Below are 26,190 nucleotides of genomic sequence, written 5' to 3' on the forward strand. Positions count from 1 at the left end.
AGACCAAAAAAAAGTTCTTAAAACTGCCTCCTGGAGTCTCTTATTTTTTTACTTCCTTTTTGCTCTCTTGGACAGGAAATCCCTGCCACCATGATGTTCTCTGGTCCAAACACTTTTCATAAATTGTATCTGTGCAAACACACTCCCTCCTCCTAAGAGAAGAATGGGTGAGGTGAATCCATAATAGAAAGTATTTGAAATATATGCAGGTTTTACTATTATTATTGTTATTATTATTTTGTGCAAACAACTGCTTGTCCATCCGACTCTTCAGCTATGGAGATGTCTGCCCCCCCAATGCCCCGCCCCCACCTCTTGCATCATTTCCAGCATCCTCTTACTCTGAGCCAATCATCCATTACATACCGCGACTTGTACAGCCAACGCTGGCTGATCTCTCAGCGTCCTCTCTTCTATGCGTCTGTCATTTGGGCTTTGTCTCCTTGCCTTAATGTGCAGCACCATTTCTTCCCTCGAGTTAACCAGCAGAGGACAGGAGTTTGGTTTCATTCTTGCTCGCTTTGTAACCACTCGCTCAACTTCGGGGTTGCACACCATCTATCAGGCAGATGCTTTCTGATCGCCTCAAACTGGGCCAAGATCATCTCTATGGCATTTCTCCTCCTTGTGCTACTTAACTTTTTCTTAGCCTGATCTTGGGAGGGTAAGAGCAAAATGCCAAGGTACAAGGTGCGAGAATGGGGAGAAACACTGACTCATCCAACATCAATGAAAGCTTAAGCTCAGGCATTAATTAGGTAGAAGTGTACTACTGGCCCGATGGCCCACATCACCCTCTCAGAATGGAGGAACACTGCCAAGCTGCTCCCTCAATCCAGTGACATGGAAGCAGACCCTGCCAGGGGCAGTAGAGTGGATAGGGAAAATCAGATGCAGAGTTAAGAATCCAACTCAAGGCACAAAATGCCCGAAGTCTGCACAAGCCAGATATTGAAGCCTATGGCACAGCTTTCTTACACCTTAGATGCATCTGGATGTGCCCTTATCTATATATATTATTTTTAAATAACAACTTCATTGAGGTTTAATTCATATATCATAAAGTTTGCCCTTTTCAAGTATACACAATTCATTGATCTTTAATATATTCACCAAGCTGTGCATCTATCACCATTAGATAATGCCAGAAATTTTTCCTCACCCCAGAAGAAACTCTATACCCATTACAGTCACACCCTATTCCTTCCTCCCACCAGCCTCCAGCAAACACTAAGCTACCTTCTGTCTCTATGGATTTGCCTGTTTTGAACATTTTAACTAAAAAGGTGGCCTTTTGTGTCTGGCTTCTTTCACCCATCATAATGTTGTCAATGTTTTCTTTTCAGTTACTGTACTTTTCAACTCCAGAATTTCTTTTTTTTTTTTTTTTTTTTAATAATCTTTATCTCTTTATTCACATTTTCCATTTGGTGATGTATCATTCCGTATTTTCCTTTAACTCTTTAGATGTGGTTTCCTATAGATTCTTTGAACATGTCTATCAAAGCCAATGTAAAGTTTTGTGTAGTACATTCAACACCTGGGCTTCCTCAGGGACAGTTTCTATCGACTGACTTTTTGCCTGTGGATGGGCCATATTTTCCTGTGTCTTTGGCTGTCGTGCAATTTTCTGTTGAAAACTAGACGTTTAAAATAATATAATGTGTCAAAGTGCAGAAATCAGATTCCAAAATTATTGTTATGGACGCCAGGGTTGTTTGTTGTTACTGTTTAGTGATTTTCTTGGACTAAGTCTATAAAGTCTGTATTTTTTGTCATATGTGGCCACTGAAGTCCCTGATTAGTTCACTTAGTGGTTCAGTAGTAGGTGAACAGAGATTTCCTTAAATGTCTTGAACTAATAAATCTTCCAGCCCTTACCGGGGGCTTCTGTGTATGTGTTGGCTCATGGTTTCAATGCTTTGCCAGCCAGTTTATAACTCTACCTTAGTCTCACTTTCTGCTTGCGTAGAACCTCAAGGTCAGCAAGAGGTGAGAATTTAGGGCCTTCTCCAGTCTTCCCTGGGCATCTGCAGAGCCTTGTAGATTCCCAGAAAAATGGTGGAGCTTTACAAGGCTCCTGATGGACATTTCATTCCCAGATTTTTCTTTCAGTCTTTTTTTGATCAGCTACTGTTGGCCCCAAACAGCAAAACCATCTCAGGCAGCTGTGATTAAACAATTGCAACTGACCATTCTCAACAAATGCTCAGTAAGCAGGGCCCTTACACAAAGCGTGCTCTGAGTCAGATCAAATAAAGACAAGCCCTAAGAATGGAGCTTTTACGCAAGCTGCCAGACGGGTTGACACTTCTTTGGAAGTGGGCCTTTGGGGGAGCTCCAATTCTGTTCTTCCTCATCCAGTGGCTACTAGATTGCTGGTTTTCACAGCTACCATAGCTGCAAAGCCGTTGGCTTCCAAGGCCACAGTGGAGCTGGGGCAGGGGGATGGGATCAGCACAAGTTAAAACACCACACAAAGTTCACCATTCCTGCTGAGATCACATGGCTTTTCTTGAACAAATATTCCTCAGATTGTTCCAAGTCTTTAGCTAATTTCCAAAGTTTTGAAAAAGTTGATATTGATATGTCTTGCCAGTGTTCTCAATGCTTTTGTGGAGTAGATTTTCAGACGTCCTTACTCCATCATTGTGGAATTCTAAGGCCCTTACCTGTATTTTTGTGTGAAATTGTAGTGAGGTGTTAACTACCATTTTAAACTCAGTATCACTGTGTCAGTCAGCATTACAACATCAACACTTCTTATTCGTATTCCAGAAGACTGCTGCTCCTCTAACAGCATGCTCAAGAAAGATCTGGAAAATTCACAATCACTGCCCTCTATTCCAGCCAAACTTTCTTCCAGGGGAACCCCTAGGACTGCTTCCTAAAACTGAGCTAACAAAAGAGAAAAATGATTCAAATATGGAGTCGTTTTAGTAGTAAGTTTCCCACATTACTAAATTTATATTTACTTCAACATCTGAAAGTTCCTGATAAGATGGCCCCATTTTCAACTCTAACATTGCTGGTGCTTAGCTACTTGAAAAGTTGTGGAAATAAAGGCTTCACAACTGTGCTTATCCTGCTGTTAACACACTTGCTGAGGAAGGGCATGAAGAGACAGTCATATTTTCTGATAAACCATCCTAGAGAAGAGCATGTAACAAGAAGCCACAGGGGAAAGCATCCTTTTCAGAAGGAAAATTAAGGGAGGCAGTGCTTCAGAGGCCCCACTGGGTCCCCTACTAACAGAGTGTATCCCCATCACTTGAGGGCCGAGCCTGGTCCATGGCCATGCACACCTCAGGGACATCCCTCAAGCTTCTCCCTTTCTTCAATGAATAATGGAAAAGGAGAAAAGAAACCGTAGGTGGGGAATTCTGACATTTTCCCCTGGTAGGTCTTCTGTCAGTCTTCTGCAGAGCAATTCTGAGGCAAGGGATAACACCTAACACAAGACCATTTAGAGAATTTGCTCACTCTTGTCTGAGTGGCCCAGAATCATATTTACTCTTCCCTTATCTAGCTCCCTCACTTTGCAAGTAACGATCATTCTTGTCTCTGCTGAGACTAAAAACAAATTGGGATTGAGAAGAGCGAGGACAGAGATGCTTCTGTTGCTTGGGTTTAAGAATTCTGCAGCCCTGCTGCCAAACAGCGCAGTCCCGTTTCTCCTTCAGGTAAGTCCACCCCCAAGCCCAAGCAGCCCTGACCCAGTGCACCTGCAGCCCCTGCTGCCGCCATCACCTGCCGTCTGGGATCCTTGCATTCCCAGGCAGGCTAGGGAGTGCCAACTTCCCAAACCGCCTCACCTCACCTCCCACCTGCAAAACACTGTGCGACATCTCTTTCTCCAGCTTCCACTACTCAAATAGCTCCACTGGGACGCTAACTACACAGTAGAAAGGACAATGTACGTGGGCGGCCACAAACGTACTGAAGGTGTTGCTCGGTTCCCACAGAGGTACTCATTTTACTGCCTCGCTTAGAGTTTCATTTCTTAGCTAAAAGACCCTATTCCCTGAGAACCATGGCATGAAAGGTATTCCAGGTATACCCTCAGGGGCCCCCCAGTCAGGTGTGCTAGGTGTTCCAGGTAAGCCAGGTGTGGCCCTGCAGGCCCTTGCAGCGGTTCACCCCACCCTATCCCTAGCCATTGCTTTAACCAGAACATGTCAAGTCATTCTGGGATAATTCCTCCAATGCAAACAGCAAAAGGGTATCAGAGAGCTAAGCAGTGGTATTAAGATATTTTATCATGTCCTTTTATTGTCACTCTTCAAAGCCTGAGATCACCATGGTATTACGTACATATATAGCTCCCCCAAATTGGGTCCAAACGCTTCCAAGTATGATATGTGAATGTGGACTTTTACCCAGGCTTGTTTTATACTAGGACTCCACAGTGCTTGATCAGAACCAAAAACCAGCAACACAATTCTCCACTGTCAATTTGCTTCTGTGGAACTACATTTTGTTATGCCAACATCTCACTTGATCTACTCTTGTTCTTTCTTGGCAGAAACCAAAATGCACTTAGATTTAAATATTCACGTTAAGAGAGTGGGCCTTAAGCACTTAAGTTGATAAGCCTATTAGAAAAACATTTAAAGATGACAAACTCTGAATTACAGTGTGGGTGTGTATGAGGGGATCTAAGTTTATAAACCTCCCCAAATAAACCCAATCCCCAAACAAGCTGCGGCACTCAGGGAGAAAAAGCTCTCCCAACTAGTTATTTCCTAGTGCCTGGCAATCAACGTCAAAAGTAAAACCCAGAACCTCCTAACGTCTACGAAAACGGAGGCTCTAAAAAAGCATTCACAAAAGGCTTCAAAAAATATGAGATTTAACAGGAAAGAGACAAGCAACTGAAGAGACTATGGGGAAAAAATAAGAAAATGTGTATATATTTCTACCGTATAAAAACCCACCAGTAATTTCTGCTCTTTTACTTTTGTTAACATAGAGAAGATTTACCAAGTTTCTCTCCTGATTCTAATTCTACGAGATATGAATATTAAAGAACGTGGCTGATTCTTTTGCTGTAACACTAAGGAGTGTGGTGTGTCAGTAGAGCCACCTTGGAACCCTAAGCACCTATTTCAATAGTACGTCATCATTCCACACCTGGAATTGGACTTTCTCTGCTGGAGGAGAGGCCACTGAAGCCCATTACATCTGACACCCTGAGTGGTGGGCAAGTGTGCCTTCCCAGGGGATAAATTTAACGTCTAGAAACAGCTTCAAAGCCAACCACAGTGACTAAGATGAGGGTTCAACCCGGTTAAGACCATTTTAATGAGGTGTTGTTATAAGGTAATGAGCCTAATTTGCCTAGTAACCTGGCTGAGAAGGCAGTTTTGACAGAGTAAGGATTACCAAGAAATTCACTGACCCGTGGTTACCCCGTTAAGAGTACAGGTACAGGCAAGGCCTTCCCAAGAAACCACCCTGAATGGCAATGCTCCTTTGGATGGGCAACGTCCAACACGTCTGTTAAAATAAATAAATTGCTCCTTATTTTACTGTTGTCCCTGGCTAAAATAAGCAAAGGGTGAAAGGAATTTTTTTTAAAGTCAAGAATCCTGAAGTACAACTTAGGAAAGTACAACTCCAAGTGTGTCGCTGAGGCGCCCACTCAACAGTGAGCAGAGCGCCCTGAGAGGTGCCTTCCTTGCCAGGGGACTCCAGAGCCAATAAAAATGGAGCTTTGTGTGCCTTGAAAACAATACAACAAAAGCATTTCTTACTCGGAAAATCAGCAAGGTCATCTGATGGTGGCAATGGAAAGAGGGTTGCTAAGGAATGGAAAGATGAGAGCCTGACTGAACTGTGTTCTCTAACTAGGGAAACGGTCAGTACAAAGCTGTCTTTAAAAGCAAAGAGAAGATCAGTGCAAGATCAAAGAGCAACTATGGCACAAGATGTGTTAGATCTAATTGACATTCTCAATGTAGATGGTTACTGGGCCAGGTGAGAATCATCCGTGTTCTGATGAATCACAGCTGCGTGATGGCAGAGCTGACAGACAAAATACATGGGCTGTCCAAAGATGCTCTACCACCCACCACAACAACTCTCTCCCTGCTGGATGAGAGCGAGGACCACATCTGGTCCAGGAAGCCTCAGGCCATGACGATCTTAATATATTAATACAAGTACATTCTAGATCATCAACAAGACCACTTTAAGTAACGGAGGGCTCGCCATGATTTCTGGGGCTAAAACTGGTCTTGGTATTCATGATCGAGAGGGCATCGGTAATTCCACTGTGTGTCCAGCTAACAAGACTGATGTGTTTGTACTCCAGCAGCACATGGTATAATAGAAGTCTGAATAATGGGAGTAAAGGAAAACAGAGTGAGTAACCACCACCTGGCACGTGGTAGGTCAGGAGAAGAAAACTTGGCCCAGCAGCCAGGACTTCCTGAACACAGATGACAGATGCGGCTTCAACAAATCAGCATCACCTGCCACATTAAAAACCATACAGTTAATTTGAACTGAATTAGGTGGGGAACTGGATGTGTAATGAATCTGTGTGTTGGTTCCAGTGATAGTTATGGTGATAGATGCATTATAAACACATTCATTCCTCCTTTTATGTTTGGATATATTTTAAGAAACATTATAAAAAAAATAATTTAAGTCAACCCGTGAAGTTCTCATTTATGTCCTTTCTCTCAAGGGGGTGTACTTTATTCAGCCTTTAAAAAAACACTATATAATTTTTGCTTGCTGCCTTCCCATTGCAGAAAAGGAAACCCATGATTAAGTGTCCTTCCCAAGGCAAGCAATATTAGAATAAGGTACCCCTCATCGGGAAATCTTGAAGCAGGAAAAAAAAAGAAAAAACCTAAGCCCAATCAGGTAAGCACTGAGTAAATAGTAACATTAATATAGTGAATAAAACATGTTATTTTTATGATTATTCTTCAATATTGGGTTAAATTTAGAAGTGTTCTTTTAAATGATCACCCCTTCAATTTTTTTGTCAAAATGTCCTATTACTACTTTCGTGTTATACGTGTAAATCTACACAAGGAATTTGAAAAGAAAAAACCACACTCGAGTTCAATGTTGTATGTAGTATAATCCAGGCCAGCAACCAGCACACTATGTAAAGTTCAGAGTCCTCCTTTTCTCCATTTTTTTTTTTCTGATTTTCTATGAAAACAGGAACTCTCCTAACATAAAGCTGAAGGCCCTGCTGTTTGCTTACCAAACTCCTGCCGTCCTAAGCTTCTAATTTCTAGCAGAATCGGCATCAGATTGGAAGCTGCAGCAAACAGGTTTCCCCCAAAGAAGTACTGCCTGGATGCAAAGTCCCAGCACCTCTAAGGACAAAAGATCCGACAGGTAAAGGACAGAAACCGCACCCTCACCCAATGGTCCCAGCTGCCCAACCAAGCACCAGGGCGCTGTGAGGCCAGACACAAAACAGGACTTGGGGTCAACACAAAGACTGTTTTATGCAGAGAAATCATGCCTACAAAAACCTACCTCAGCAGGACAGCCTCATTCAGATCACCATCGAAAGACTGTATCTTAAAATGCATAACCTTGAAAACACCGGTAACATGACATTACAAAGAGTTCAACTGTGGAAACTCTGTCCCTAAGCCTCTACTATCACAGGCCACCAAGGAAGGCTGCCTGGGAACCAGATAATAACCATTAAAAGCAGACAGCAGCTGACAGAATTCTAAACCCCACACTCTCTTGAGCTATCAAAAGCCCTCTTGTCATTCCAGACCACACTAAAACAAACTGATTCTCAAAAGGGCTCCTTACCTCTGGCAAATCAAAGTATTTGTAATAGTTCTGCTGTCTCTAAATCCAGAGCAGTCCCGAATGACCCTCCCAATCCCTCCCCCAAGGGATACTCAGTAATTAAATTACTGAGAAGCTGCAATGTTTAATATGCACAAGGAATAAATAGGGCTTAAAATGATCATTTTCACATTTTATTTTACCTTAATTTAACAGTAGTATTTTTAAAAGGAAAAGATGGTACATATTCATATTTGCAGGAGAAAGCCGACATCTAGATGATCTAGAGTTCACAATGATAACTTCTGTGAACTCTCCGCTGTAAGACCTTCAGGACTGGAAAATCCGATCCTGTGCAGAGCTGCGTATAAATAACCACCTTCCTTCCTGCCTTCTCCAGTCTGGAGCCAGCACTACAGAAAAAAGAGCCCCACAATTCAATGTGCCTCTTCCTCTGCAGCTCTGCAAGGAATAAAACAGCAGGAGAACTGAAAAGGGCACGTCTACACTGGGACATACAGAAGACCCGGGTTCAAATTCCAACTCTGGCACTTACTAGCTCTGTGGCTTTGGCCAAGCCACCCATGCTCTCTAAGCCTTGGTTTTGTCATCTGAAAAACGTGGAAAAGAGTATTTAATAATCTCACATGATTGGTTAATGGATTAAATTAGATAACCACGTAAAACTGGTATATACTAGTGCAGGGCTTCTGCACCTTGGCACTATTGGCATTTGGGGCCAGACAGTTCTTTATCGTGGCAGCCATCCCGTGCCTTGTAGGATGTTTAGCAGCATCCCTGGCCTTACCCACTAGATGCCGGTAGCACCCCCTAAGCTGTAACAACCAAAAATGTCTCCAGGCACTGCCAAGTGTTTCAGGGGGCAGGGGGCTTACTCCACGGTTTAAAACCACTGTACCAGGTATTTAGTAAATATTTAATTTTAAAAAGGGTTTCTCCCTTCCTCCCATCCAATAGTCTTCTGAAACAAACCTGGGTGGCGGGGATTTATTCTAGACTGTTCCCTTTTTCTCTCCTAATCAATCAGTAACCACATCCAATGCCTTCCGTCTCCTATATACCTCCTGCATTTACCCCGCTCCCCCCTCCCCCGGCTTGGTTGGTTCCACTGTCATCACCACCAACTCTGCCCAGCCAGCTGCAGGACCTCCCCCTGTGGTCCAACCTCACATCCATTCTCCCGGTGCTGCGTGGTGAGCATTAGAAAAGCACAGATCTACATGGGTTCTCAAAGTGCTTCAGAGGATAAAGTTCCAGTTCCTTGACAAGGTCCACAAGGCTGTTCACACAGAGCCACTTCCTCCTGTGACTTGGGTCACCCAGGCCTCCGCTGTCCTTCCTCCCCACTCCCTGGAGAACTGCTCCAAGACACCCCAAGGTGGTGGTTCCACCCACAGGCTCTGCAGCCAGAGTGCCTTCGTTCGAGTCCTGGCTCTGCCACTTACTAGCTCTGTGACCCCCAAGCAAGTTAGCTAACCTCTCTGTGCCTCAGTTTTCCCATCTGTGAGATGGAGATAAAAGTACCCACCTCCAAGAGCTGTTGTGAAGATTCCACGAGTTTTCGTCAGATATACACATCAGCACTACTGGCTTATTTTAATCTAAAACTCAGCTCAGATGTCAGTGCTCGAAGCCGGACACCAGTGTTTTCCACCCACCTTCACAGCCCAGACTCAACAGCACCATCCTGCACAGTTATTGCTACTACTTCACTGACCACAAGTGATCGCTGTTTACATGCCCATCTCAAACAGGTCAGACCCTCAGAGCAAGGGCTGTGTGCCACTGGCCATCTCAGTCCCCAGCACAACATCAGGCCCCGTGCGTGGCTGCTCCACACAAGCCAGAATCTCAGATTAGACAATCTCATCAGATCAGCTGGTCCAAAAAAAACCTTATTTGCTCATGCCATACAGAATACCCCTCCTTTTTTCTAGTCTATATCATTACTTACTTAAAATTTTCTTAACTATCCTCCTTCCCTAAAATTCTAAAAGGTCTCCTGCTTCTCTAAGCCCCCTGTAAAAGGCAAACACATTCCAAAGAAGAAGGGCACAGACTCACCTTTGATCATTTTACACTGGTTTTTAGTTTCCACAGATTCTTTAAAAGGGCAAAGAAATCCTTGAAACTGCCACTGCCCAGACCAGAGCATCTGCTTGAAACCGTCATTTTGCAGACCCTAGAATTAAGGTCACCTGGCAAAGAAGGGCAATGTCTTTGTTGCCCAGGTGTTAAAATCACCACAACAAGACTGGGAAACAGATAAAGTAGGAGTTTGGGATTAACATATACACACTACGGGGTATGAAACAGGTAAACAAGGAACTACTGTATAGCACAAGGAACTATACTCAACATCTTGTAATAAACTATAATGGAAAAGAATCTGAAAGAGTGTATATATATATATAAATACACATCTATGTATGTATGTGTAACTGAATCACTTTTGCTGTACACTTGAAACTAACACAATATTGTAAATTAACCATACTTTAATTTTTTTTTTTTTTTTTTTTCCTGGCCGCACCGCACAGCTTGTGGAATATGGGATCTTAGTTCCCCGACCAGGGATTGAACCCGGGCCCTCGGCAGTGAGAGCCCAGAGTCCTAACCGCTGGACTGCCAGGGAATTCCCTATACTTCAATTTTTTTTAATCATTAAAAAAAAAGAAAAAAAAAAAGACTGGGAAACTGAGAAGTCCCTCCTCCCTGGAATGACAGGATGTTACAAAATTTGGGAGTTACCAACTCATCTCATCCCATCCATCGAATTGTCCATTATTGGTCACTCCTGCCCCTTCCTGTACTTTTTAATTTTCTTTTTGTGTATTAAGACCAGCCTCATTCTAACAAGACTGAAGTTGATTGTTACAAAATAACAATATACAAAGTATAAGACTATAAAAGGGCTTCGAATGGAGAAATATGGTCTGAGGACCCCAGAAAGTGAACTGTGGTTCTCAACCACTCATTAGAACAGTACTTCTCAAGCTTGATGCTCAGTTTAAAAGGTTAAAAAATTCTCAAATCTCCTCTCTGTGCTGTCTGAAATTCTTTGATTGATATTTCATTTATAGAAGTGTAAAACTAGGTCTATGGCCTATGGCACTCGCTGCCACCAAGCTGGTTCCTTGGGGTTCCATGTGGCTCTGCTACCAGCTGTGTTTGATGTCGACTCAATTCTCCCACGCCTTTTTAACTGCAAATGGAAACTTCTGTTCACACCGCCAGGCACACGATTATTTGGCATTCACTGGGCAGCAGGACATCGCTGGTGTATTAAGTCAATTTTGGTCTTATTTCCTTAGCTTGAGACACTGAAGGATCACTTACAGTGACACCAAGATGATGTCAAACGTAGGCCCAGAAATTCTGCAGCTGTGATCACCTAAGAGCTGGCCCCTCAGCCTTCACCCCAACCTCACTGCACGAGCAGATCCACTTTCTGCATCGCCTTCTCCCTCTCTGCCACAAACACACACACACTGGTATCTCCCAACTGGAGAAAAGAAAACATCCTCCAGGACCCTGGTCCCTGCTTAGCTGCAGCCACGTCTCTTCACTCCCGTTCACAGCAAAATTCCTTTGAAGAGTTGCCTCTGCATGCCCACATTTCTTTCCTCTCCTGCCTGGGGCATCCCTTCCCCCCTCCTGATCGCCAGGGCATCTACCTAGCCACATCCACAAACACTCGCTGTCCTCCTGCCACCGGATGCCGCTGACCACTCCCACTCCCGCTGACCACTCCCACTCCCGCTGACCACTCCCACTCCCCCCCCAGCCTTCCCGAGGCCACACGTGGTTAGAGGCCACGCCTCCTCGCCCAGACCTCCAAAGGCTGACAGACCCAGGGCCTGCGCTCTCTCACTAGTCCTCATTTCTCCGAGTTCCCAGGCCCCACAAGCTAACCACATGCTGAGGACCCCAACGTCCCACCCCTGCCCCGATAGCTCCACTGGGCTCCAGATGCTTATACCTACCTGCTCGCTGGCATCACCTGGAGGCTGAGTAGGTATATGACTCTTAACCTAATCAAAACAGACCTTTGGATTTCCCCATTTCCCCTTAATCTTATTCCTCTCGAGATCTTCCTCTCGGTAACTGACCACTTAACTGCTCACACCATAATCCTGGGTGGTAACTCCATATCTGTCTATCAAGACCCAGGCAATTCCTCCAAAATACACGCCAAATCCATCCACGTCACCACACTGTGCCGTGCCCTTCCTCGGACCCCAGCCCACCACCACCTCTCAACTAGCCAGTACTGGAGTTTCCGGACTGGTCTCCTTGCTTTCATTCTTGTCCTTCCCCCAACAGCCCTTTCTCCCCAGAGGTGCTTCAAGTCACAAATCAGATTCTGCTACTCCTCTGCTTAAAAGCCTCCAATGGCTCCCCAACTGTGCTGAGAAAACCCAGCCCTCTGGATCGGTCCCCTGTCCACAGCCCCGACCATTGCCTGCCAGTACCCCCGCCCCCCATGCTCCAGCCAGGCTAATTCTCTCTCTGTTCCTCAAGCTTGTTGCCTCTGTGTTTGCTATCCCCACTGTCTGGAATATTCTGTCCCCAAACCTCAAGGAGCTGTCAACACCTCATTCAGGTCTCGGCTGAACTGCTGTTACAGTATACTGTAGGTTCTTGAAGAGCAGGTGCACACCCATGGCACCCGGCGGGGGCACTTTGCCCCCCTCAAGGACATGAAATTTGCAAAAACATGTCAGAGCCTCTCCCTGATGCCGGGATGGCAAATGTTCACACCACCCAGCCTCACTGCTGCAACCCTTCATTCACCACCAAGGGCCTGATTCATGCTTAGAGGGGTCTGCTTCTGGGAAGAGGGATGCTGCACTTCCCAGCATCAGACAGCACTTCCTGTGTTTGGGGATTCCCACAGCGTGAGTTCTGGTGGGAGGCTGGGTCCATCTCCCACTACAGAAACCACCGAAAGTTTAAAAGGGGAAGAAACAGACTTGTCGCACCCCTCCCCCAGCAGCAAGGGTGTGAGCCCATGGTTGTGGTGAGCCAATTAGAGGCTCCTGCCCGAGTTTTCCCACTAGGGACGCAAAGAGATAGTGGGCAGAAAAGAATCAGTGTAGCGGGCCTGAGGCTGCTATCCTTAGAAAGCCCACTTGCAAGATTGGCTCTTGGCTGGCTTCCCTCCACTGATATAAACGTTCCCTAAATGGTAAGTGTGCCTCAGCGTGCCCAGACTGTGCAAACACCTGCCTTCCTTCTGGGAGCCTGGAATTTTAGTACATGGTAGGCAGAGGGTGCTTACACGATCAGTCCCCAATAAAAAGCTTGGCCACTGAGTCTCTAATGAGATTCCCTGGTAGACAACATTTCCTATATGTGGTCACAGTAGCTGCTAGAGGAATTAAGCACATCCTGTGTGACACCCCTGGAGGAGGCCTCTTGGAAGCTCCCGCCTGGTTTCCTCCGGATGTCACTCCGGGCATCTTTATCCCTTTACCGATTTTGCTTTGTTACCCTTTCGCGTAATAAACTGTAACTGTCAGTGTACCCATTTCTGGGTCTTGCGAGTCCTTCTGCTGAATCATGGAGACTGAGAGTGGCTGTGAGGAGCCACAAGTAGGAAATAAGAGAGCTGATGCAGCTACAGCAGGTGGCGCCCTGCCACACGGCATCCAGAGACGGGTGGGGAACACCGTCGGAGGTGGCATTCAGTGTCTAAGAGCCCTGGAGCCCTTGTCAGATGCTTCCTGCAGGTTCTCTGGCTGCAATTCTGGGTGTCCAGCCTCCCTTAGTCCCTGACCACTGTCCAGGTTTGGCTTTCCAGCTTTCCAGGTACTTTTGTGCTATGCAAAATGCCTTCAATAAGTCCCTTTCTGCTCAAATTCATCAGAATTGGTCGCTGTTGCTTGCAATCAAGAGCCCTAACTATCACAGATTTTGTGATATAGTAGCGTTATAAATAAAATTGGAATGCCCGAAGCGGGGTGGGGTAGGTGGAGGGTCCTGTGAGTCCCACAATACCAGGCTGGAGAAGTTGGTCATTCTGAGTAGGTAAAGCAAAGGGAGAGTGAGTTTAAGTGCCCTGTTGTCTGTTGGACCCAAACTTTGTGCCTCTTCATTGGAGGCTATTTTTCGAATCACCCTGAGGCAGAAACAATGGGATGAGTAGGGCATAGAGACCTGTCACTAAGACACAGAAATTCCCAGAAGCACCGACTTCATCTAGATAAGATCACTGGCTGTCACTACCAGCCCACGGAATTGACTGGAAGCAAAAAAACCCGGAACCTAAGTTTTCACGGGAGCAATACTGCCACGTATTCAGCTCAGATGATGCCAGCCTATGGCTGCTCAACTCCCAGACAAACCACCCTGAAGTCCCAAACTCACACCAAGCAGGACCCAAGAGGAGGCGCTTTGCCAGTTCCCATCCATCCAGGTACGGCTGTAGAAGACAAGGACCAAGGAGGATCCTCACACTGGACATAATGCAGCAGTGCCGGAAGCTGCCGGACTGGCTGACCAAGGCAAGAACTCCTTATTACTCCTGTTCCACCAGCAACCATACCCTGAGCTTCCCTATCTTCTCCCTCTCCACATGGGAGGTTTATTGTAATAACCTGTTCCTTCTTCACCACTGGAGGCTGGATGGTTTGGGGGGAACATAACCAGTTAAGCCACAGTCACCAGACCAAAAAAAAAAAAACCTTCTTTCAGGTGGAAGAGAAGTGACAGTGTATCACCCAGAGATCCCTGTAATACTTAAATGAATATTTGGGTTGCCTCCCTGGGAAAAGGGAGCATGTGATTTCATGAAGTCATGGACATTTCTGAAGGTGGGTGAATTATCCAACAGGTGCACTATGGGCTGAAACAGTAAGGCAATAAAGGTAATTCCACCCCCTCTTTCCCACTGGCTGGTTGAGGGATGAGCAGATCTAAGCTTCTGTGGGCCAGTGAGACACAACGAGAGATTTCCTGGGTGATTATGGGAATGAGATTTCCTTTATCTTAAGCGGAAAGCCACAGGAAGCGATTATCTTTCCTCTGCAAGGAGGAAAAGAAAATAAAGCTCTAACTGCCACTGGCAGCCACCCTCAGACCAATAAGGCCTCTGAACAGGGCCAGGCTGTAGATAGCGGAGGCGTGAAAAACGAACTTGATTCCTCGATGATATTGAGCTGGCACTTGTCCTACGGTCCAGGTGGGTACTTCTTAATAGACAAATCATAATTGAACAAGAGAGATGAGGTTGGAGTCGCCATGACAACTATCAAGAATCTACCATAACACACAAGTTGAGATTGGCCAACTCAAGTGCCACAATTCTAAGATACCATCACCTGTAAGCTGTAACTTTGGGGAGGATGGAGGATACGGAGGAGATGAGTGTGCAAGGAACCTACCACCACATTAAACACACTTATCAACTGTAAGATGCATCCTTATTTCAGAAACACTAAAAGGCTGATGGAAGGGGGATAGAGCCATGTCCCAGGTTAGATGTAACATAGTATTTTCCAACTCTGTCCTTCCGTTCAGGAAGGAACCACCATGAAACATACCCTGGGAAACACTGACACTTGAGGGACGTTACTTAAGGGACGTTACTTAGCTTGAAGGCAAAACAAAGAAGAGCTTCCAGCCACTCTGTTATGTGTCCCTATGACTATAGCTATTCATAGTTATCACCTTGATATCTAAACGCTACTCAATGCTGCAATTAGGTAACGACAAGACCTCTCACTCAAAACCCAAGAAAACAAAATACAGAGAAACAAATTTGAGTTTGATCACAGGCCACAATTTTCATAGTACACACACGAAAAAGTCAGAACACTACTAAAGATTTAAATGACTTTAATGCACCTGTAGTGCCCTGAAGGATGAAAATACAAATCATACGTGTCTACAGTGGAGAAAATGAAACAGCTAGTTTGCAAGCTGCTGGTGAAAAAAAGATCGGATTTACCAGCCACTTTTTCTGAAAAAATAAGCAACCTTTTACCTCTCCCCTCCACTTACCACCTTGGGACGCTACTCAAAGGCACAAGTGGCAATGCAATGACCTTGATGTCCTCAGATACAAAGCACAAAGCAGGGCGTGGATAAAATGTGCTCAACTGAACAAACACTATAATATCTGGACGGAACAAGTGCTCTAATTTTTACCCAAAGCCTGAAGTACATGCATTTGGGAGGTTTCTTTCTACCTCATTTTCAGACTTATTCTTATGTTAAGAAAAAAAAAAAGTTTGTTGTAGAAATACAGAAAACATTAAGCAAGCAAAAAAGACAAGAAAAAGTACCGTAATCCCTTTGCTTCAAGATAACTGCCATTAACATCATGGGTTATATTGCTGGCTATTTTTCCTATGCATAAACACTTTTAACCACAATAGGATTCTACTGTTTTGGAGAAACAGCACACCCAGGGTTTTGTAACCTACTTTTCCCACTTACTATTATATTCCTGTCATCTCCATGTTATTAAATATTCTTCAACATCTCCCCACCCCCTCTCCCACCCCTGTGGTTGCACAATAAATACCCTTCTCCATCTCACTTCTCCCAGCAAAGGAGGAAAAGCTCTTAGTTCCAGCTTAAATGTTCTCTTTCACTGAGAGTGGCATGGACATATATACACTACCAAATGTAAAATAGCTAGCTAGTGGGAAGCAGCCGCATCACACAGGAAGATCAGCTCGGTGCTTTGTGACCACCTAGAGGGGTGGGATAGGGAGGGTGGGAGGGAGACGCAAGAAGGAGGGGATATGGGGATATATGTACACGTATAGCTGATTCACTTTGTGATACAGCAAAAACTAACACACCATTGTAAAGCAATTATACTCCAATAAAGATGTTAAAAAATATATTTAAAAAATCAGCATGTTGTAGACCTTAAGCTTATACAGTGTTATATGTCAATTATATCTCAATAAACCTGAAGAAATACCATTTAAAAAAAAAAAAAATGTTCTCTTTCACTAATAACATGCACTGACAATTAAGACCTCTATTCCTCAGGCAGGCAGTGCAGCCCATACCCACTTCTCAGTTATCAGCAAAAACATACTCTGGAACTCAAAATCAACAGAGTTCAGCTCACTCTAGTTACAGCTTAATTCAAGAACCACGTTCATTTATCCTCAGGAGTTAACAGGCGAGGAGGAAATACAGCCAGTTCCAAGTTTAAAAACCAACTTACTGTTAATTACAGCTGCTTCCTAATCATCACACACAGTATACAAAGCACAAAAGGAATGAAAAGAAAGGATAGAAGGAAGCAAACATGCTCGGTTTTGCTTTTTTTTAAACCCCACACTCCTTCCCCTTTCCTTACCAAATTGCCAATGAAGATGAAGATGAAGTTAGCACTCTGATGACACCCAAAGATAAACCACTGATTAACTGAGAGAGGAAAAAAATGGAGACTTAGAAAAGAAAGCACAGGATATTTAACAGATACCCATTCTTCAAGAGCTGAAAGTAGCTGGGAGAGTCAGAAGTATGTAGAGCTTCTAATTGAGCGGGATACACATCCACCCACTTTTTCTCATGAATAGTTAATATTGAGTGCTTATGAAGCAAAATAAGTCTCTAAGTAGCATCGGCTTGCTTTCATTTTCTGGGAAAACCAGACCAAAGTGACTTCCAGCACTAAAAAACAAAACTTAGTACATGTAAATAAAAACTAACCCTTTCGATACAAACATCTTCAGTTAAACAACAGGAAAAGTTAGTAGAGAGGATCTTCGTCGTCTGCTCCATTACCTGGGACCCAAGCCTGTCTTCCCTGGAGTCCCCACATTGGTGACACCTAATGCGGTGGCCAATATGTACATTAAAAACTTTAAGTCACACAGATCGCCAAAAACCTGTTTAACTTTGAAGTTTAAAACATTAAAACAGATGCTCAACTGGGGCAGCTCTGTGTGACCTCCAGCCAGGTGGGAATGCACTGTCCATCTTTCTCGCTGCAGCGGCCTCGCTACTATGACAACCCACAAGGGCAAGTCCAGCTTTACAAAGTGCTCTAAAAGACACGAAACGTGATCCAGAACTGCGCCTGAGGAGACCAGGAAGAGCCGGGCCTTGAATAAGGCTGAAAATGGGAAATATAATTAAAATATGAAAACTGTATTAACAAAGGCAAGACCAAGAATCAGAGGCACAAAAAAAAAAAAAAAAAGAATCACAAGAGGCACAGCTGAGGCCCTTGTGGCTGTTCCACAGGGTCCCCACCCGGGTCTGCTCCCTCAGTCCGGAGGGACCTAGTCACACAGATGGAACACACTGTCTCCATCTGGAAGACAGAGGTGGCCACGGAGGTGACCTAAGCCACTCAAGTGATCCATCAAAATTTCACTTCAGCATTATCTGGGAAGCCCCGACAAGTCCCGGGTGATGGGCCACCACCCTAACCAGCTATTCCCTGGGTGTGTTCATCCCCTGCATGGGGCCACCATCCCTACAAACCCCGCCAAGGGGCATCTTCACAGGATGGCTTTCACATCGTAGCATTTTACACTAAAAGAAAAGTCATTTTTGAATGGCCCTTTTTTCCTGGTGCATAAGCAGCATAAAAAGAATACAAAATCTCTCAGTGGATGCTTGCCTGCCAAGAAGTCACCAAACAGTGCATTTGATGACAGCAAGGGAATCTGATAGCCTCACCATTAAACTTGGCCAGTTCTGAATCAATACGGGACTCTGAACTCAGGGACAAAAAGTCGACCAAAGCGTCAAATTTAGGCTCATTACCTGGGACGTGCTTATGTAATACAGCTCTTCTCACCTAAAGCCATTACAGTATAGTCAGCATTCAGGCCACACGGGTTCAGAATAAAACATTATGACTGTAAGGAGATCTTATATTTTCATGAAATAAGTGTCCCAGATCTCTAAGCACTGCTTTTCTCTCTGCCGGAACCTGAGCCGCTCCGCGGTGTTGCCTCAGGAACCAAGAACATCTCCAGCAATCCAATACCCGGGAGTAGCGATGATTGTTTCTCTCAAAGTCAATGACAGCAATCATGAAACACTCTGTACAACACGAGTAGAATTATTCAGAAGTCCCTATGCACCCAAGAAGAAAGGATGTGACAGTGGTTCTCAAAGGACCTTTCCTGTGTGTTTGTATGTTATGGGGGCTTTTTCCCCCAAATCCAAATGCCTGTCCCTCCCCCAAATTTTAATATGTTCTGGATAAGAGGAACCCTGAAAAACGTGGAAAACAGATGATTCCTGATACTGCCCACAATGAGAAATATCACTTTAAGTGCTTTTAGTAAAGAATTGACTTTTTTTTCAGTTAATAGAATATTATTTTCTAAATCTAGTTTCTTTATCCTCATCTCTAAATTATCCTCCCATTTCTATATTCCACCAACAAGCAACTCCCAAGCCAACAGTAACATCATTAAACAGAAACAGTACAAACGTTGCCACCTATAGTCGGAAAATGAAATATATTTGTTTACACTGTGACCTGGAAGAGAAACAATATAAAAACAGAAAGTAACCCTGTCACACTTCTCATGCTCTTCCTTAATCCTACGATCTTAATACTTATCATCATCATATGACTCGTTTATTATTTTAATCCTCTTTTACATGGATTGTCAGAAGATCACTATGTAGTCAGGTTTATTACCAATTCCCAAATCTATCAGTAGGACAGAAACACTTATTCAAAGACCTACCACATCAAAATGCTTAAAAACTCCAGTCAGGGTCTCTTTTGATTGCTGCTACTTGTCTAGGACCCAAAATTCAAGAGCAGCAATAAAACCTGTTTAAACGTCTTCTTAACTCAAAATTAAAAATTTAATATGATCTCAATCTATCACAGAGAAATTCATTTGTTTCTTCCACCAGTCACATACGACCATGTTTTTATGGTATTATATAAATAACTGCACAATACAGAAAGGTTATGAATTATCAATGAACATACAGTTTCTTCCCTTTGGGGTGCGTGCAGAAGCAACGTAGCAGGAATTCTGAAGTATTGCCGTGATGATGTCACATTCCAAAACCATTCTTAACGTCAGGGGTTTCTTCCTTGAGATTATTCATATTTCTCCTGAATGTATACCAAGCATATGGATGCTCCCACAATTCCCAAACAGCTTTCCAAGGAAGTTTCCTGGTGATGTGGGCACTCGCTGCATTGAAGAGACAGGTGCCCAGGCCCCATTCAATCACTTCCCTTTAAATTGCGTTCTGGGGACTTCCCTGGTGGTCCAGTGGTTAGGACTCTGCACTTCCACAGAAGGGGGCATGGGTTCAATCCTTGGTTGGGAAACTAAGATCCCTCAAGCCTCATGGTGAGGCCAAAAAAAATAAAATGTAATAAAATTTAAAAATAAAATTAAAATTAAATTGCATTCCGCATGGAAAAGAACTTGCAGTATCTGAGGAGTCCCATTTGCCACTCTCCTCATGCCTTTGACCAAAAAATTGTATTCCTTAAGGAAACTACTTTTCAGTGATGACATAATTCAAATAAACATTCTGACTATAAAATTCAGCAGACTATACATTAGAATGTCAATTTCTTGCAAATTCCATAGACTCCTTGAAGCAAAGAAAAACCAACAGAGAGGAGAATTTAAAACAATACATTAAAATGGCCGATTTTAGAAACTGCTTTCAAATGTCACCATAAAACCTAGGCCCTTTTAGGGTCTGTTTCTCAAATGTTAGCAGTAATGACACAGATGTAACTGGGGTAGCCCGTGTCCTGGGTAGAGAGCTCACCGACCAGCAGGGATAGGCCTGACTCAGGCAGGCACTTGGAGCTGGAATGAAGGGACAAGGCTTATGTTCCTCTGAGAAGTGGCCTCTCAGCATCCTCCTTCAGATCCAAACAATACCCAAACTGTAATTTCTGAAAGCAATCTTGTGACCATTTTTTGCACAGCTGCAAAGATGGCCTGCAGGGTTTCTCAAGTAATCTCTAGAAAACACACATGGACCACATTCTATAAATTAACGACTATTCTCAATTACTCACATGTGGCTAATCAGGTGGCCCAGCAGCTAGGTTCCCTGTTTCTTCTCTGCTGATGTCCACTTAAGAGCATTTCCCTTATTCTAGCCCTTTTCTCTGAGACAGAAGAGCAGAAATCTGACCAGCAGTTGACTTTAAATTATTGACTGGACTTTCCTGGTAGCGCAGTTGTTAAGAACCTGCAGATGGGGTTCGATCCCTGGTTTGGGAATATGCCTCGGAGCAACTGAGCCCGTGCGCCACAACTACTGAGCCTGCACTCTAGAGCCTGTGAGCCACAACTACTGAGCCCATGTGCCACAACTCCTGAAGCCCACACACCTAGAGTCCGTGCTCCGCAACAAGAGAAGCCACTGAAATGAGAAGCCCGCGCAGCGCAAGGAAGAGTAGACCCTGCTCACCGCAACTAGAGAAAGCCCACAGAGAGCAACGAAGACACGACACAGTCAAAAAAAAAAAAAAAAAATTACTGACTGATGGGGTGTGGTGTTTGAAACTGATGACCCAGGGTTATCCCAGGCTTCCAATTAGAGTAATTAATGAATTCTAACACATCCTTGTTTTCATATTTTAACATCTCTGAAATAATGATGCTTCATGAAATCAACAGTATTATCACAGCTTGACAGCTTTTCTTTTCTTAGTGGTCGATAAAACAGTGGTGCATCTTAAAATTGACAGCATCTTGGAGTAAAGAAAATACTATATGCCAAAGGTTAACCTTAAATGTTTGTTACGAAGCGGGTAATTATATGCAAATGAGCAAGAAGACTCCTAAGACTATAGGGAGAAGAAGAGACCGTGGCAACTGTAGCACAGCTGCCGCATCTCAAGGGCCACAACTCAGACCCATTAACTTGCCAGGTGAGAATGTGGCCCCAATGAAGTCAGATTTTTACCATTTTCCATGAAAATTCCCAAGATTTAAAACACTATGGAGACAATACTAAGCAGGGTCCCTGGTCAATTGTGGCCAGAAGCCATCAGTTTACAACCCCTGACATTTATCTCTTACATTATCCTGAATAACTTAGTTATGAAGACTTTTCAAGTACTTGGAAGAGAGGGAGCATGTTAAAAACTAGGGTTGTGGAATCAACAGAACTGGGTTCAAATCCTGGCTCTACAACTTAACTCGCTCTGGGTCCTTATGCAGGTCACTTAACCTCTCTGAGCCTCCACTCCTTATCTGTAAATCATAGCATACCTCACTGGGTTCTTACAAGAATTAAATGAGACAGTAAGTGCATAAAGGCTTAACACAGTGCCAGGTGTAGAGAAAACATATGAAACGTTAGCCAACTATCCTTATTTGCATAAAATAAAAAGGGAGGGTGTCAAAGTACCATCCCACGTCAGCCCGGCCTTCATCTCTATGCCATTTGTCTCATTCTAAGCACCAAAAAATGTAAATGCCATATCTAAGGAAAAAGTTATCGAACTTTCACTCACCAGAAAATCTTGTAAATAAAGGATACCTTTCTGAGATGCTGTAATAAAAGATTTCAGAAGGTTAACAGCAACATTCACGAGTAAACTATGCCAAAATGTGCTGCAGCTTGCCAAAAAATAAACAAAAACAAAAAACCACCAAGGAACTAAGCCAAATGCAGAAACTAGTCCAAACTGTTCTGATTCCAAATCAAATCTGATCCTGGGCCCTGAATCAGAAATTTGGTTAATTTGCTAATCCCTCCAATACCAAAAGCCCTTCGTCTGATAGCAATTTCAAATTTGATTACCTAAATGGACTTAATTTGAATCCGGGTGAATATGAACTATAATTCACCAGAGGAACCCCAGCCAGAAAGGCACAATAAAAAATAAACAGCACATGCACTCACACAAGCAAAGTCCACATTTAATCTCTTTCATTTGACAAGCTGGACAGACCTAGGAACAATGCCCTCTGTCTTGGCATCCCGCAATTTTCTGGGTTAATGCAATGCTTCATCACCAGCAGTACTTAGGAGCTAAAGAGTCTTTCTGTGACGGGATACAACTAAGTGCATGCTAAACACACAATAATGCTTTCCACCAACCTCCAATGAAAATACAAACTTTTATGAAATTTGCTAGGTACGACTGCCTATTTAGCTAAGAGGTTTATAAGGTGACTCTTCCACACAGCAATCAAAATATCTTTGTTTGTGATGATCTACAGCACACCAACTGTATGAGCTGAAGTGAACGCCTTGGGAAAACAACCCTGCTGTTTGTTTCATCAGGCATCTACTTTAAGAGCCTGTTAAAATCTTCCATTTGTTTTCTTACACAGACTAATTCAGGAAGACAAAACAAGCTGTTCAAATTCAACAATTTCTTGTTAATATTCCACGAAGGCAATCCCTGATCTTCCGAAGGGCAACCTGACAGCATGAAACCTCCCATAAAAAACAAATACCATAAAAATGTGAAGTCATCAAAACAGCCCTGCCTTTTTTTTTTCCTCACCACTGGTAGGACAAGCTGAAAAGGGAAGACAGATGTGACCTGTCCTTTGGAATAGTGTGTGGAACTAAATAGTACCACCAACATGGCCACCACTCAATCAATATAATGTCCTCATCACCTCTTGGTATTCCCTATACAGCCCTAAATACCCCTCCAGCAACATACAGGAGGGAACCCAGTCATACACAAACACACACACTCACACACCCTGATTCTGTTTACATTCCATCCTTCACTTTCGCCCTAGACACCAATTAAGATCACCAGTATTAACTCACCTAGACAAAAGTGGTAAGATGCGCTCTGGGTAGATTCTGACACTAGCTGTAAATGCAGACAAAGCAGAAACTACACTGACATGCATGTGATTCATTTATCCAGCTGCATTTCCCAAAACGCTCTTTAAGAATTCTTTTTTCCGGGGATTTTTAAGAATAATCATGTCATTTTTTAAAAAGACCTAAGATGAAAGGCAGCTGTCTTCATGCCCCTTTGTTTGGGAATGTGTATCTCACCACCTTTCTAAAAGCTCACTGCCTGCCCTCTACCGCTACTAATTAAATGGAGAAGTAGAGAATGAAAGGGAAAGCTCCTCAAAGAGAAAACAGGGAGAGGAGATCCCCCTGGGTAAGTGAAACAATGTTACTTTTCACCCATCCTCACGTAAGTGCACAAAAGGGGGGGAAATATTTTACAAGAGCCCAGCATGGCAAAATGATCGGAAACGCCAATCACATTATTTGCATTGCAATCATTCTTTGATAAAATAAATACCACAGCAAGCTTTACCTAGCACCACTAACGGGGGGGAAAAAAACATACCCACAACACTTTCTCCACCCTAAGACACCTATTCCATTACACACTTACGGAGCGCGCGCGCGCACACACGCACACACACATACACACACACACACTACCAGGGTGGGAGAGAAGCCATAACGTGGTCGTGTCTCTCTATTAACCCCACCCCTATCACCACAGAAAGAGGGGATCTCAGAAAAGAAAGGAGATGAAGAAAGAGAAACCCAGAAATCCTTGAATTTCCAGGCATTAACTTATCATGAAATGCACAACCAGGATAGGAAATACCTCCCCGCTGAGTAATGCCTCTTGGGTTGTAAATTCACCTCTCGAAAGGGGAGCCAGACCTGAACGCGCGCCCCGCCAGATGGTAAACCCCTCCTACCTGCTCCATCCAGCCTGCCCGTCACGCCGCGTCAGCGACAGCAGCCCACCCCCCTTTTGGCAGAGCACCACACTAATAAGAGCCCAGCGTGGCTGGTCGGGAGAGGTCTAAGCAGTGATGTAGCAGGATCTTCTCAAAACGGGAGAGTGGGAACCCGCGAGGAGAGAGTGAGGGTAAAAACAAAGCCCTTTCCAGGCGAACCGACAGCCTCGGGGGCGTGGCTTACTTAATTCGCTTCATCAATAAAAAGGATCAATTGAGCTTTCCTCTCTCCACCCACCCCGGAGGTGCTGGATCCCAGAGAGGAAAAAAAAAAATGGCAGGGCTGCAAGCTTCCCCCAAGTTTCCAGCAGCACCTGCCCCCATCCTAGATCTCCTCCCCCCACCAAAAAGACCCCGAAATCCACACTCCTGGCTTTAGACTCTGCAAGACAGAGGGTCGGACACGCACAGCTCAGAACGTTTCACTCTCTCCCACCGTAACAAGCACACACGCATCAGAACACTTGCTGACACCATCATTAGAAAGTTCCAGGGGGAGACAATCCAGGTTTTGCCGCGGCCCCGGGCTCCCCCACGCGGCGCGGGTCTCCAGCCGCGACCCAGACGTGACACACGTCATGGACTGCCAGGCTGCAGGGGTGAAAGGCGGAAAGTTGCCCCACAGCCCCAGGAGACGCGGCTTGGAGAAAAGGAACACGCGGGCTGAGAAGCGCACGCGCCCTCCTTCCACCCAAAGGCGGGGAGCGGCGAGTGAACCCCAGGCTCGCTGGGCGTCGCGCCGCTTTATTTACAAACAATGCGCAGGGCCGAGGGGGAGGGGCGCAGGGCGGAAGAAGCGAGCACCCCACCGGGACCCCGCTCCCGGACGCTCCCGCCTTTGGGGTCCCCCTGCAGGCGCGGGGGACGCGCACCCAAGGGGTCGTCCCAGTCCCCACTCCCTGCCGCCGCCGGAAAGGAACCTCCCGGGGAGTCCCGTCGGGAAGGGGGCGCCGCTCACCTCGTCTTCCGAAAGTCCGTAGACCGGCTCCCCAAGCCCGGTCGCCATGGAGCCGGCCCCCCGCGCGGGATCAGACGCGCTCCCGGGCTGCTGGGCTGCGGCGCGGGCGGCCAGGTCTTCCCTCCTCCTCCGGGGCCGTCCGGCCCTGCGCGCGTCCCGCCGGGCGCCGGCAGGTGAGGGAGCCCGAGCGCGCGCGCCCCGGCCGCTGCCTGCGCCGCTTCCTCCCGGAAGGCTGCGGGGCCTTGCGGGCCGGCGGTCCCGAGAGCGCGCAGTGCAGCGGGCGGCGGCGGCGCAGCGCCCGCCGGGCTTTCCTTCCCTCCCAGCTCGCCCGCCGCTCTCCGCCCCTCTCCGAGCCTGCTCTCTGATCTCTGGAACCCGGCTCGCCCGCCCCCACGCTCGCTCCCTCTCGGCCCCCGCTCTCTCCGCCCCCTCCTCCACCTCCTCCCGCCCCGCGCTCAGAGGGGATCCTCCCCGCCTCGCCGGGGCGGGCACACGCGCCCCCCAAGCCAATCACAGGCCGGGCTGGGGGGCGGGCCGCGGGCGCGGGGGTGGTGGAGTTCGGTCCCAGCGCCCACCCCACCCCCTCGCTCCCCTGCGGCTCCCCGTGGGCTTCCCGCAGACTCCAGCTGTGAAGGGGGTCTCCTCGGAGCTGACCCACCCTCCCCTCCCGCTCCCGCTTTCCCTCCGCTTTGGGGAGCGGGCGGGCTGGGCATTTGGGGCCGCTGAAGGCATTTTCCACAAGAA

General features: G+C 45.5%; 1 protein-coding gene across 2 annotated transcripts in view; it reads right to left on the reverse strand.

The window, feature by feature from the left end:
- The window catches only part of NEDD4L (NEDD4 like E3 ubiquitin protein ligase), a 336,292-nt gene extending 310,496 nt beyond the window's left edge, over window positions 1–25,796 (reverse strand). For both annotated transcript variants that reach the window (XM_061170523.1, XM_061170522.1), the window contains exon 1: window positions 25,447–25,796. In XM_061170523.1, coding sequence (XP_061026506.1) covers window positions 25,447–25,494 — 48 coding nt within the window. In that variant the 5' untranslated portion in view covers window positions 25,495–25,796. The remainder of the gene's footprint in view (window positions 1–25,446) is intronic.
- Window positions 25,797–26,190: the final 394 nt, after the last annotated feature.

Source organism: Eubalaena glacialis, chromosome 15 (genome assembly GCF_028564815.1).
Source record: "Eubalaena glacialis isolate mEubGla1 chromosome 15, mEubGla1.1.hap2.+ XY, whole genome shotgun sequence".
NCBI classification, from domain to species: Eukaryota; Metazoa; Chordata; class Mammalia; order Artiodactyla; family Balaenidae; genus Eubalaena; species Eubalaena glacialis.